Source organism: Puccinia triticina, chromosome 5A (assembly GCF_026914185.1).
Source record: "Puccinia triticina chromosome 5A, complete sequence".
Taxonomy (NCBI): Eukaryota; Fungi; Basidiomycota; class Pucciniomycetes; order Pucciniales; family Pucciniaceae; genus Puccinia; species Puccinia triticina.
Window position 1 is genome coordinate 5,711,574 of NC_070562.1, and position 12,941 is coordinate 5,724,514.

The window sequence follows — 12,941 nt, forward strand, 5'->3', positions numbered from 1 at the left end:
TCCAAGAATTCTTCTGAAGACCTAGGCCCGGCAAAACAGGCTCTAACCAGTCGGATATCGGGTCGGGTCCAGTGTCGGCAGGGCTCGGTGTACATCCGGCCGGGGATGGATGAGATCCAACTGGTGCCTGCGCTATTGGACCTTTATTGGATCCCAATCTTTCATTGGTTTCTGGACTGGCTTTGCTGATTTTGGATGTTGGACAAGCTCTGCCCGAGGCCCATGCGCCGGGTGGTATCCTTGTTCTGACCATGATTGCTATGGATGTAAGGATTCCGAGTAAAAAATTCAACAGGTTGAAGATTCAATTCTTGCATTCAGAAGTAATACAAGTGCAAGCTGAAAACCCAGAATCCTGCGGATACCCGGTTTCGGGACTGGATTCGCCGGGTCCGGATGTCGGACAAGCTCTACGCCAGCATGACGCGCCAGATGGCATCCATAGATAGTCTATCTTCAGTTGTTTTAGGTATGATCAACTGAGGTAGACTGAGGTAGACTACACTATCAACCAAGGCGTAGACTTTCACAAAAGATCTTAACTTTTGACAAATATGTCTCAAAGTCCACTTGAGTCCTCCCCCACTCGATCCATGATCCAGGTTAGTTGCCCTTGCACAGTGGGCGTCTGAAAGAAGATTTATTGAACAGTTTGCTCCAATCTCAGGATATCCTTGACGGACGTAACAGTGACTGGGACATGCGTAGCATGGACTCCAATGATAACTCGCTCGACTTTGATCAGCCAGCCAGACCAGCTACCCCAGAGGAAAAGCCATATATAGACCATCTAAACTCGCCAGGCACGCAAGAATCCTGCAAAACGGAATTTGACGAAATTCCAGACGATATGGACGAAATCTCCGATAATGCCCCCGAGGATTCCTTATCCTCATGGGCGCCAACTTTTATCTGGACCGATGAACAGCAGAATGCATTACTGGAAGCCGTTCTGCAACAGCAGCTTTCCGAGTCGCGGCTCAACGGGAACATTTCCAGCCAAGGCTGGACTAACGTAGCCGATCGAATGAGGGAGGAATTCGGCTGCGATTTTCAGCTCGGGAGCCTGAAGCAGGAACTTGAATAGATCCGTGAAACCTATCTCAACATCAAGTTTTTACAGAATCGATTCGAATTCGCATGGGATGAGAAGAAATGTATAATTCACGGTGCACCTAGTGCCTGGTATCAACTCATTATGGTAGGATTTTCTTATGGATCAACGGATATCTGCTCATGAGCGTTATGGATGCGAATCTTAACGTTGTACTATTCAACTAATTATTTCCCTGATCTAGGAAAATCCAACAAGGCAGTATTCCGAGCTCCAGAACCGACCAGGTCCGATATGGTGGTACCCTCATGCTCAACGTCTCTTCAGCGCAGGACCTCAAAGCGACCGAAGACAGAATGTGTTTTTCGATGACGACAAGGTCAAGATGGAGAACATGCCCAACAATCTGGCCCACTCACCAATTGCTAGTAGTTCCGCAAACCCAACAAGGCCCGTTACAAGCAAGAGGAAAAATGGAACGATCCCGTCGTATGATCATGAAGCTCTCGCCCATGCGGATCCTACATGTGCCTCAACCTCTCGGGCCGTAAAACATCGACGCTTATCTGATCACAATCGCACGGTCAAGAAGGACTGGTATAGTGCTTCGCAAACTGTCCCGGCAAACGCCTTCGAGAAGAGGTTACAGCTGAGCCCAGTAATAAAAACTGAAGACAGCCGACCCGATCCTCCGATGAACGCTGAGGATTCGACGAAGAACGAACCGACTTTATTCAATCGTGTCGCCAATGTCGTTCGCATGGCTTTAACCTCTTCAAGCTCTAGAGCCGAGCACAATCCAGTTGCAAGTTCTGGATGCGCTGAGGAGAAAGCGCCATTCACTAGCGGCTCAGAAAGCTTCACGACGCTCTTTGGGGCCCAGAAAAATAACAAAAGGATTCAGTCGACTGACCGTGGCAATTTTCCCCACATGGCTTCCTTACCCTCCGGCTCTGAGGCCAAAAAGCAACCCCGACTGTCCAATCACGATCTTTTCAAGAAGAACGATGATAGTACTTCGCTAACTACCCCGGCAAAAGCCCCCAAAAAGATTATACAGCCGACCCCAATAACAAAAAGTGACGACATCCGACGCGATCCTCCAATGAAAGCTGAGGACTCTGGGAAGCCCTCTGTGACCGAACGAAAGAGCGAGCCGCCTTCATCAAATTTGCCGGCAAACACCTCCAAGCAGACGTTCCACCGGCCCCCATTGGTAAATAATGAACCCGATTCTCCGCTAAAAGCTGAGGAGTCGACGAAGCCTGGTGTGACCGAACGAAAGAGCAAGCCGACTTCATCAAACCGCGTTGACAAAGAAGCCGGCATGTTGCCCTCCTCTTCAACTGCTACAGCACAGCATCCACCAGCTGAAAGTTCTAGACGCGGAGAGAGGGCTCAGAGACCAGTTACCAACAACGCGCCAGGGAGAGAGACAGTGCGCCAGGAAGAAGACCATCGGAGATCATCGAATCCAACAATTCGAGCTATCGCCGTCATGGCACCGATGTTTTTCAACCGAGTCAGCCCTCTGGAATACGTCCAATTCGTCCAGGTCGTCGAAAATCACACAAACGCCGAAATCTTTCTGGCTCTCGCATCTACTACTGATCCTATCACTTGTCGAACCTGGCTGCAGCAAAAGTTGCGCAACTTATAACACTCACTTTTCGCCTCTCTCGTGGTTTTACTATTCTCATCTGTCCCCTCCTTTCAAAAAAACAAAAAAAAGCGAGACATTGTACGAAAATTTCAAATCTCTTGCGTAAATTATTACTTTTCATATAATCGCTTCAGCTGGTGCTGCATTTAGTTGTGATTTTTCCAGGTTATGATGTTACCCAAGGACGTGTTGCTCCCAGAAATGTTTTTTGTCGCTTAGTTTTTGCTCTGACACAGGCTCCTTTCACAAATGCCTTTCTGTAATGAAACAGGCTTGTAATAGTTTATTCCAATATCTACGAGAGCAGTGCCGAGTATCAGAGAGAAAGACAGCGTGATTGTTCAATGAAAAGGTATGCTTAGAGGCAATTAGGTCCGATGTTATCCACCACTGTTTTGGGGAAAAATACAGATATTTACCATCTGGGAGCTGCAGAAGTTCGTGCTTTTTTTCAGTCGCTAGGGCCTAGGCGGGGCGTTTTACGTAATTGGTGTGGTCTACATTTTGCGTTGGCCCGGCTGAGCCCATAAATGCACCCTACCTCACAAGCACTCAAGTCCATCATCGACCCATCAATTCCGTCACGAGTGCATCGCTTTGTGCCGTCTTACACACGCAAGTATTTTTGTTAGATTATCAAGTCACAGATAAGTGCATAAAAGAATTCAAACTGGTGGCCTGACTTCATTCATCTCTGCTCGTATCAAGGCTTCGGTCGATTTTCCCGTTCAAATGCAGAAAGCCGTGCGGCCCCTTCAACAAACAGCCAATAGCTGGGCAGCGAGACACTTGACTCGATTGCAAGAGGCGCCTGCTGGTTTGATCCGGGAACTACAGGCGTTGCTGAACAAACTGATCTGGTCGAACATCGATTCAATTTGTGAACGTCTCGTGGCCAAGCTCGTCTCGTTGGAGGACGCAAACGAAGATGAAATCTTGCGGAAATTGATTGTGATGATGCTGGAGCAAGTTACCGATCAAGGCCCTTGGTCGGAGATGTATGCCAAGCTATGCCATAAACTGCACCTTGAACTCACCGATAGGTGGCATGGCGGTCGATGGTTCCCCTACTACATCGCCTGTACATGGCATCAGCGATTCGAATGGCAGGCCCACCACTTGTCGCCCGAAATGGGTGCAACCAACAAAGACGATGACTATCACGCTGCGCTGAGGATACGTCGACGTCTTGGCCTCACCCGTTTTCATGCAGAATTATATAAGTTGAACTTCTTAAAAGATTGCCACTTACATCATCACATCAAGTCTTTGTTGCAAAATCATACCGAAATCCAAGAAAATCTAGTCTATCTAAGGTATCTCCTGATCAACTGCGGTAAACTACTCGATCAACCAAAGGCGCAGAGCTTTATGAATCTTTACTTCGATACATTGATAAGGGTGTCTCAGAGTCCACTTGTCTGTTCACGCACTCGATTCATGATCCAGGTTAGTTGCCCGCACCACCGTGGACATCTGGAAGAATTTGTATTGATCAGGTCGCTCCGATCTTAGGATATCCTTGACGCACGTAGAAACGGTTGGAACAGGCGTAAAGTGGGCGGCGACAACTCGCTTGACGTTGATCGGCCAGCCAGATCAGCCGCCCCAGACGCACAGTCACATCACGATCTAGACCCCTCAAGCACGCACAAATCCTGCCAAACAGAATTCGATGCCAGTTCAAATGATAAGAGAAAACTCCTCGAAAGTGCCGACGAGAACTTCGTTTCCACAGGGACGCCAATTCACATCTTGGCCGATGACCAGCAGAAGGCATTACTGGAAACCGTCCTGTATCAGCAGCGACTCGAGTTGCAGGCAGTCAACGGAAACATTTCGAGCCAAGGCTGGACTAACGTAACTGATCAGATGAAAAGGAAATTTGGCCAAGACTTTCAACCCAGGGGGTTAAGAAATCACCTCTGTCGCATCCATGAAACCTATCTCGACCTCAAGTTTTTACAGAATCGATTTGGATTCATATGGGATGAGAAAAACTGTATAATAACCGCTGCCCCAAAAGCCTGGGATCAACTCATTAAGGTATTAATTTCTTGTGAATTATCTGGTGTATGCTTATAAGCGGCATTGATTTGAATCTTGACTTCGTGCTATTTTCAATCAATTCTTTACTGATTGTCATCTAGGAAAATCCTGAAAAGAAGTATCACTGGCTCCGGAACCCACGAAGTATGATCGGGTGGTACTGTCTTGCGCAACAGGTCTTCAACGGAGTACCTGTACGCAACAGAGGAACTCTTGTGTTTTTCAATAACAACGTGAACAAGAGAGAGGACAGCCAGAACGATGCTGCCAACTCGACAATCGCTAGTGGTTCTGCAGACCCGACGATTCCACTTATCAGCAAGAGAAAAAATGAAGCAATTGCGTCGGATAATCACAGCGATCTCTCCCATGTGGATCCCTTATCTTCATCAGCCTCTCGGGTCATCAAACAGCCACGACTTTCCAATCTCACTCCCACGGCCAAGGAGAACGGCGATCGTTCTTCAGAAACTGTCCCGGCAAACGCATCCGAAAATACGACACAACCGACTCCAGTAATACAAAGTGAAGACAGCCTACGTGATCCCCCGATAGAAGCAGCGACGTCGATGATGCTCTGTGCGACCGAACGAAACAACGAGCCAACTTCATCAAGTTTTGTTGACAATGACGTCTGCATGGCTCCCTCCTCATCGACCCCTCGAGCGCAGCACAACCCAGTTGAACATTCCGAACGCGCAGAGAGGGAGGAGAAAGCAGTTGTCAACGACGTGGCAGAGAGCGAGACAAAGCTCAACGATGAAGATCATCAGAAATCAACGAACCCCACGATCCAAGCCATCTCGTTGATGGCCCCCATGCTTGTCGATCAAGTCAGCCCTCTGGAATTCGTCAAGTTTGTCCAGGTCGTCGAAAACCACACCAATGCCCAAATCTTCTTATCTCTTGTATCTAGCACTAATCCTATCATTTGTAAGATTTGGCTGCAGCAAAAATCGCTTTAAGAAACATTTTAACTTTGTATATTCACCCATTTCTCTTCTCCCGCGTTAATTTTACATACTATCGTCTCAAATAAAGAAGCTGACGTTGTACGAAATTTACAGAGCTATGTAAATTTCGTCTGTGTCCTGGGGGTATCCGACTTCCGCCAGATTTTTGACGTCAGAAGGCCTTTCTACTTTGCGTTGGAGTGTGATGACCTCGAGTGAGGGCGCTCAGTCCAGTTTGCGTGTCCCATCGGCAATGTTGGTTTCCTGGAAGATTGGCATTGGGGGCAGTCATTCCTTCGTTAAGTTTCCGCTCTGATTTTTTTCTTCGCCTGTTGTGTCCAGCACTCCAGGTGCAGCCTGACCTCTCAGAAGTTGAACCCGCCTGAAGTAAGTCTTTCCCTTACATAAATACATAAATTTGTATTTGTATTTGCGTCTCTGGCTGCTTGCCGCAATCAGGTGGTGCTGGGTTGACAGGTTCCTTATGACATGGGTGATGAAAAGTTCAATCGGACCAGTCTAGTTGAAAAATCGGAATCCGGCTATGTTGTACTCTGGCAGCTAGCTCAATTCTCAATTTGAGCTTGTTTGATCAGGAAAGTCAAGTGTCACAATGAGAAAAGCGTGATCGGTGTCTTCTTGGACCCGAGTTGCATCTCAGACAGACCCAAGTTGAGGGATTCATTGGCTCAGCTTGTGGCACACAATCCAAAGAAAAAAAGAGTTTACAAGCCAAGGAGCTATCACATGACAAACTATTCAAGCATATAACAATCTGAATTTAATGTTGCTGATCAGAGGGTTGATCAGCGTGGTTTGGGGCACTGTTTTTGAGACTACAAGAGGGAGAGATTTTGAGCGGAGGCTGTATGGAAAAGCCCAGCCTAGAAGAGTCTCCGAGCGCGGTGAATTTCAGGGTACCATGGGCATACTTATGCGCGCGGAAGATCATGATCCAGATCGTGTCGGGAGGGAAGGTGAGCGCAAGATGGAGTTCGGGGAAGACGAATTGGCCGTTATGGAGCTGGTGGCCTTCCGATGCTGTGGCGATCTTGCCGGTTGATTTGAATGTCGGTATCATCATCGCAAAGGTGAACGGATGGGTAGCGAGCTCCTCGTCGTCCAGTTGTTGATTTTGACCGTGGAAGCCGTTCGAAGGGAAGCCTAGCGTTGAGGTTGCTAGACGGGATGATTCAGTGCTGGTGAGGCTTGCTGAGCTTGAAGAAGCAGCGTTGTCTTCGTGACCCGATGATGGACCGCTGAAGTGCTTCTTGATATATTCCCGAGTATTCTGCGCGGCCACGTTGCCGAGTGTTTCGAAGAGTTCCCAGAGAATCTTTCCAGCCCTTTCAGAATCCTCCATCAACTTGCGGTAGCCTGGCTGATTGGCCGCAATAGCTTCGTGATTTTGGTATTGAGGAAGGATTGCGAGCTGATTCATATCTGTGGACCAACCGATCGCCGAGGTGATGTCCTCACAGGAGCGCCCTTCTAAAACGTCGGCAGACATGAACTGCTTGCAGTCATGGACGAAAGCGCACAGAAAGTCGAGGTTTTGTTTGATGTTTGGATCCAGAGTCGGAACTCGGAGAAACTCAACCACACAAGCTGCTCCTGCTCCTTGATTTCGAACGGATATACTGTATAAACCGTGCTCAAGGAGCTTGAACTTATCCTGGACTAGTTTCAGAGCCTCTCCATCTTCTTTTTCGGTTGGAACTCGAGAGATTATTGGTTGATTGATGATTGGCTTGTGAGTGGTCATGTTGGGATACTTGCGCAAGTTCTCTTCATAGTTATCTTGCTCTTCTGCTAATTGTTTCTGTTTTTCAATTTCAAACTCCTTCGAGATTTCTGGAAACAAGCGCGTGTTCCTCACCACTGCCTTATAGTGTAGACCCCCTGGAGAAGGTTCATTCGTTATCCAGCGCTCGTAATCATCCATAAGCCATCTCTTTCTCTTTTTAGCAAGGTTCAAGTTGTTCTTATGACGCTGGTTCCTAATGTTCAGAGATCGCGTTTACAATAAATTCAGCAGATATGCCAAGACCAGAGGCAATCCAGATCACAGAAAGCAGGAGATGGCAAATGGAAGGCAATCTACTGTTCAAGAACTCACGCTGATGGCTTGCGCTTCCGCTTGACTTTAGGTGCCTCCACTTCCCCGGGGGATGACTTGGCTTCTGGCGGATTCGATTGTTCTGGTTCGCGTGTTTCGGTAGCAGGAGTCGCTTCCGGTTCATCTGCTCCGTTGGCCGAGCCCATCTCGAGAAATCGAAGTTGTCGAGGGGAACAACCGTCGAGCATGGTTAGGCGGCCTTGGGCGTGAATGCGATTTTATTCGCATGGGGCCACACTAGGGACCGGGCTCAGCCAGACCCGCCCGACACTCCCCCACCTGACACCTCCGCCCAACTCTTTCTTATCACCTTGATCGCAATCCTCCTTCATATCTCGAAGCATTCGACCTTACTTGGGTGCTATCCAAAGTCGACCCCCCTCCAAGAGTCTACATATGGGTTTGATGCGTTCTGCCACTTCTGCGCTCCCTAATTGTTGGGCCGCTTGATTCCACGTAGGATTGTTGATCTATACGCATTCAAAGCTCTTGCAATATTTTTCACCCAAGAGCAGACCACCCGGTGATGGGAACAACGTGAGATCACCTGGATTATCTGGAACATATCCTTGACCAGATCACATCACGCCTTTTTCATGATTTACGCAGGTGAAAGCTAGAGCGCATTCTTTCAATCATTTAAGTGCGGATGACTGCGTTGAAGTCTTGGATAATATTTGGAGGCTCTGGTCACAGGTCAACTCACCTCGCGTGACTTTCCATGCTTGCTTAGAGGCTGAGGGAAGCGTGGAATGAAATTTAGAACTGGATATAATAACTATTATCGATGTCTGGATGTAGCATTTCACACAGGTTGGGCCATTAGTAATCGGACTACCTAACTCATTGTTTCAAAAATGAAGGAGTGAAAGCTCTTCCAACATTTTACCAGGTCAACTATATAATCGGCAACAAACAGAATGACATGAGATTGAGATGGCCCATGCCGGTCATAATCCTAGTCCAACAAATTGGCAAGCCTATTTGATGATCGGGCTGACTGAGAGCCTCAACTTTTCTTCAAGTAAGTCTATTCAGATCATTCGAGTCCGGGTGTGTGGGACGATGTTCCGATATGTGATCTTATTGATCTGTATTGGTTTTGCTGGTTCATGGTCACATTTTATTGGTGACTACTGGCGCCGTGTAGCCTCTACATTTTTTCATATCATACACTCCTTTTCTCATGGCATCTGTGGTCATTCAAGGCAAAAAAGGTGTTTCACCTCATCTACCAATTGTAACACTATGGCAATAAAAATCATACATGTAGTTTGGATTGTTAAGCTATGTTTGCAGGATTCTTCATGCTCGTTTAAGTATCTGGAGACTGAAGCGTCAAACATCAAAAGTTGGATTTTCATCATGAGTCGCCTTATTGTTCAAAGATTTCTTCGCATAACTGTTCTGTCAAATCACGTCGCTGGTAATTCATCGCTGAGACTTCCCGATTAATGGGATGTCTGGAGAGTAGATGATCAAAGACAGCTTACAAGGCCAGTGTGTACGGTAGAACACTCAAATTTGTGCTCCTTAATCTAAACTTGCCGCGGGGAGAATTCGAAAACTGTGGCGCACGAATCTGATTAGAGCTAGATACGCGATGTGAGCACGTTACACTAGACAACTCCCATCGACATTCCAACAAAACAGGTTCATCGCCTAGAGAATTGGAAGGGAATGGTGTGCTGGTATTTCTGGCCAATCAGAATTCAAAGCTCAGAGACAACTTCTACCCAGTGATCGTGATCACTGAACAGTTCAGTCAAGTACCAAACAATACAAACACGCCTCAGTGAACAACGACAAAGGGTTGTAGAAAAAGTGCTGTAGACAAAGGGTAGCAGTAAGATATCCTGGTGGCAGCAGCACCAACTGCTGAGCATTCTTCCTTAAATACGCGGTACCTGCTGTTCGAGCTGCCTTCTCCATCCTCTTCCTTTTCCTCGCCCTCTCCCCCATCCCCAGATCCTCTATTTTCGCCCTCTTCATTTCGAATCTGTCTTCTCTCACCCAAAAAGCGTAAGTGGGATGCCTGGAACCTTCTTACAAATCCTATCCATTGACCTTTCTGCGAAGTGATATAGTAACAAAAGTTCTTGTCCTGCCCCCCCCCCCCCCCCCCCCCAGAGTATAGCCGGCTGGCTGCCCGCCCCTCGAGCATCTCTTAGACAACTTAAAGGCAAGCTCCTGACTTCTACTCCATCCGATCACTTCACTTTTGTCTATTTTCACTACTATAAACTACTTACTGGTGTGGATCGCTTGTGCTAACAGGCTCGAAGAGGTAGGAGTCACGGCTTCAGCCCTGAATTTATCAATGCTGGGTAAATTTTGACGGTTCTTTCACTTTATTGTAAAGAAGGACCAAGGCCTATCGCCATGGCTCCCATTGCGCGTAATAAGATGGAGGCCATCTATGAAATGGATGCGCCAATTTACCCCACAGGCGCTCCTTCAGCCCAAACGGCAGCCCCTAAATCTCCGCCTCCACCAACCTCATCTCGACCAGACCTCAAGCGTAGCAAGATGGAGGCCATTTATGAAATGGATGGGACAACTGACCCTATCGGCGCTGCTCCTTCATCCCAAGTCCACATTGCCCAAACGGTAATCCCTAAATCTCCGCCTCCCTCAACCTCATCCCGATCAGAGCGCCGCAAGGGCATGATTCTTCCTGTCGATGAGCTTCCAAAAGAGGTCCAGAATCTCCAGGCAGATGGTACACTGCCAATCTCCGATGAAACCTCTTCCACCATCTCCCCACAACCGCGAGCTTCACGGCGCAAGGGCATTGTTGTTGACTTCGAGGACCTTCCGCCAGAAGTCAAGGCGCTGAACGATGACGCAGGCCACAATACCGAACCCGCTTGAATAGAAAACTCAGTCTCGAGTAAGTATTGATAAGCTTCTCTTTGCTTCGGAGTACAAATCGGCCAGCTCATTTCTCTGCCACCTCTTACCTTCATGTCGCAGATTTCCAGATACCCCTTCTCTCCAATTCTTCACGAACGGACTGTTTTCCTCTTTCCTTGACCTCTGGTCTAACTTTCCAAACAGCAGGTTCTGGGTGGTTTCCATTATGCATCATGTTTACCATAACATCCACCTATCTAGCGTCCACTCTTTTTTGTACTGTATCACATAAAAATCTGTATTACTATTTATTGACACCTTGTGCCTCGTTTCAAAGGCAGTCGGACCCAAATCATATGCTAATTGTATCCTATGTTTTCCCTTGAATACCTATGCTTTGTTATGATAACCGAATACACTATCCAATCAAATTACCAAGTCAATCTTTGCTAACTTTGAGAAAGTATGGACTGCAGAGGCAATTCGTTCCCCGAAATCCAAGCCAATTGGCACATAGTGCCATTCGCGTTGGTTACAGAGTGAGAGAGATAGTTTTCTCACCACCAGTGTTTTTCTCAAATCATTCTGATTCCATCGCGGTAATAGTCCATTAAGGGGTTTCACAATAAGCATTCCCGATTCCCGCGGCTTTAGATTTTGTTACTCGCGGGTGACATACTCGCTTAAAATTTGGTGTCAAGTCCAGCAAAAAATTTCCCCGAGCAACCTCATAACGCTACTCGCGAGCGCTCGAAATCCTTCCCGGGTTTCCTTTCCATAATGAAACCCCCTATTTTCTCAACCAACTACTTAATCAAGAGTGGTACTGATTGAGAAACAGATGAATTCTATTTCAAATTTGAGAATGACATAATGACTGTTGGTACTGGTACAAGTGAGGAATGTAAGTCAAAAATCATGTCTTGCTCAGACTCACCAAATCATCAAAGTGCACAACTGCAAAGGCATACACTGCAAGAAAAATTAAATCAACAGCTGCCAGTTGACATTCAGAAACTCTGAGGCAGATTGTGGTCTTACCAATGCCGGGTAGTCATGTTACAGATAGTGGTGAAACAAGGATTTTTTGGCCGTTGAAGTTATTGTAACCTGTAAAAGTTGTGCATTACAATATATCACATGGCTGTAAGAGCATTTTTTATGCTGGTTACGTTATAGGAACACGCTGAGCATCAGATAACAAGTAAAATTTGGGCCGAAAGCTGCCTGTTTTGGGTGTTATCATTATACTGGGAATAATGCCAGTAACAAACTCATAAAATGAGACTTGTTATGTTACATGTGATTCCAAAAAATAACCTGTTAATATTGAAATAACATAATTTAGCAGTGTAAAATTACTAATTTTCCACTGCTCATGAACTCCCAAAAGTTGAAGGGCATACTCATCATTAACAACCTGAATTTCATTGCATGTGTTTTTACTCCAAAAAACATGATCTAAACACCCATGCACTAGCTTGTTTGATATTGTCTGTATAGATATTTGAGTATTGCATTTCTTGATGAGCTTGTTTTGAATCTCTTACAGATATACAGTTGGTTTGTCGGCGACCATCTCTCACACAAAGGTGCATTCTTCATCACTGAGAGCTAACGGGCAACCCCTTTTCTGGTAGGTTGCTGGATTGGTGACGACAGACCTAGTTCTTTCATCAAGTGATAGCCATTGTCACAGAGAATTGGAACTGACCCTGGATGCATGCAAGACATTGATCTCTTTCAAAGTTAATCCATCCAGGGCTGCCTGCACAACAGAGTATTTGAAAATGTAACACAAATATTTAGCTTCATTCAAATTTTGAATGAAGCTAAATATTTGTGATACATTGCCTGAAAAGAGATTCTATCAGATTTATGATTGTTGCAGGGTAAACCAAATAGAAGGAGGAGTGGATCTTACAATTGATTGACGTGGGTTGAACTGGCCAATATCCAAAAGGTTTTGCAAGCTGCTGGCCAGTATCCTGGGTGATTGGTCCGTCTTGGCAAGGATTTGCATGGTCCGGCGGTCCTCTAAGTGCTGTTGGTGGTGGCGGTGGTAGTCTGGTGTGGCCCGGCAATTGGTTGGAGTGCTGGTGATGGGCTGGCGCATTTGGTGGTGGTGGTGGTGGTGGTGGTAGCCTGGCGGGGTGATGCTACTGCCTGCAGCGCTGCTGTGAGGCGCGCTTGGCCCGCGTGCACGGTGGTCTGCAGCTGCGGCTAAAAGCTTATTAATTTGCGACC

General features: G+C 46.8%; 4 protein-coding genes across 4 annotated transcripts; 3 read left to right on the plus strand and 1 right to left on the minus strand.

Annotated features, from left to right (window-relative positions):
- Positions 1 to 593: 593 nt before the first annotated feature.
- Positions 594 to 2,714, plus strand: PtA15_5A682 (uncharacterized protein; the record flags this gene model as incomplete). The annotated part of the gene is made up of 4 exons (XM_053169469.1): positions 594 to 602; positions 668 to 1,015; positions 1,124 to 1,201; positions 1,299 to 2,714. 4 exons carry the CDS (start codon positions 594 to 596, stop codon positions 2,712 to 2,714), a joined length of 1,851 nt encoding a protein of 616 aa, XP_053020663.1.
- Positions 2,715 to 3,449: 735 nt separating this feature from the next.
- PtA15_5A683 (uncharacterized protein) lies at positions 3,450 to 5,731 on the plus strand (the record flags this gene model as incomplete). The annotated part of the gene is made up of 3 exons (XM_053169470.1): positions 3,450 to 4,166; positions 4,233 to 4,763; positions 4,868 to 5,731. 3 exons carry the CDS (start codon positions 3,450 to 3,452, stop codon positions 5,729 to 5,731), a joined length of 2,112 nt encoding a protein of 703 aa, XP_053020664.1.
- Positions 5,732 to 5,944: 213 nt separating this feature from the next.
- On the minus strand, positions 5,945 to 8,026 carry PtA15_5A684 (uncharacterized protein; the record flags this gene model as incomplete). Its single annotated transcript, XM_053169471.1, has 3 exons — positions 5,945 to 5,983; positions 7,353 to 7,719; positions 7,839 to 8,026. The coding sequence occupies 3 exons, from the start codon at positions 8,024 to 8,026 to the stop codon at positions 5,945 to 5,947; spliced, it is 594 nt and encodes a 197-aa protein (XP_053020665.1).
- Positions 8,027 to 10,220: 2,194 nt separating this feature from the next.
- Positions 10,221 to 10,712, plus strand: PtA15_5A685 (uncharacterized protein; the record flags this gene model as incomplete). The annotated part of the gene is made up of 1 exon (XM_053169472.1): positions 10,221 to 10,712. The coding sequence occupies one exon, from the start codon at positions 10,221 to 10,223 to the stop codon at positions 10,710 to 10,712; it is 492 nt and encodes a 163-aa protein (XP_053020666.1).
- Between the last annotated feature and the right edge of the window lie 2,229 nt (positions 10,713 to 12,941).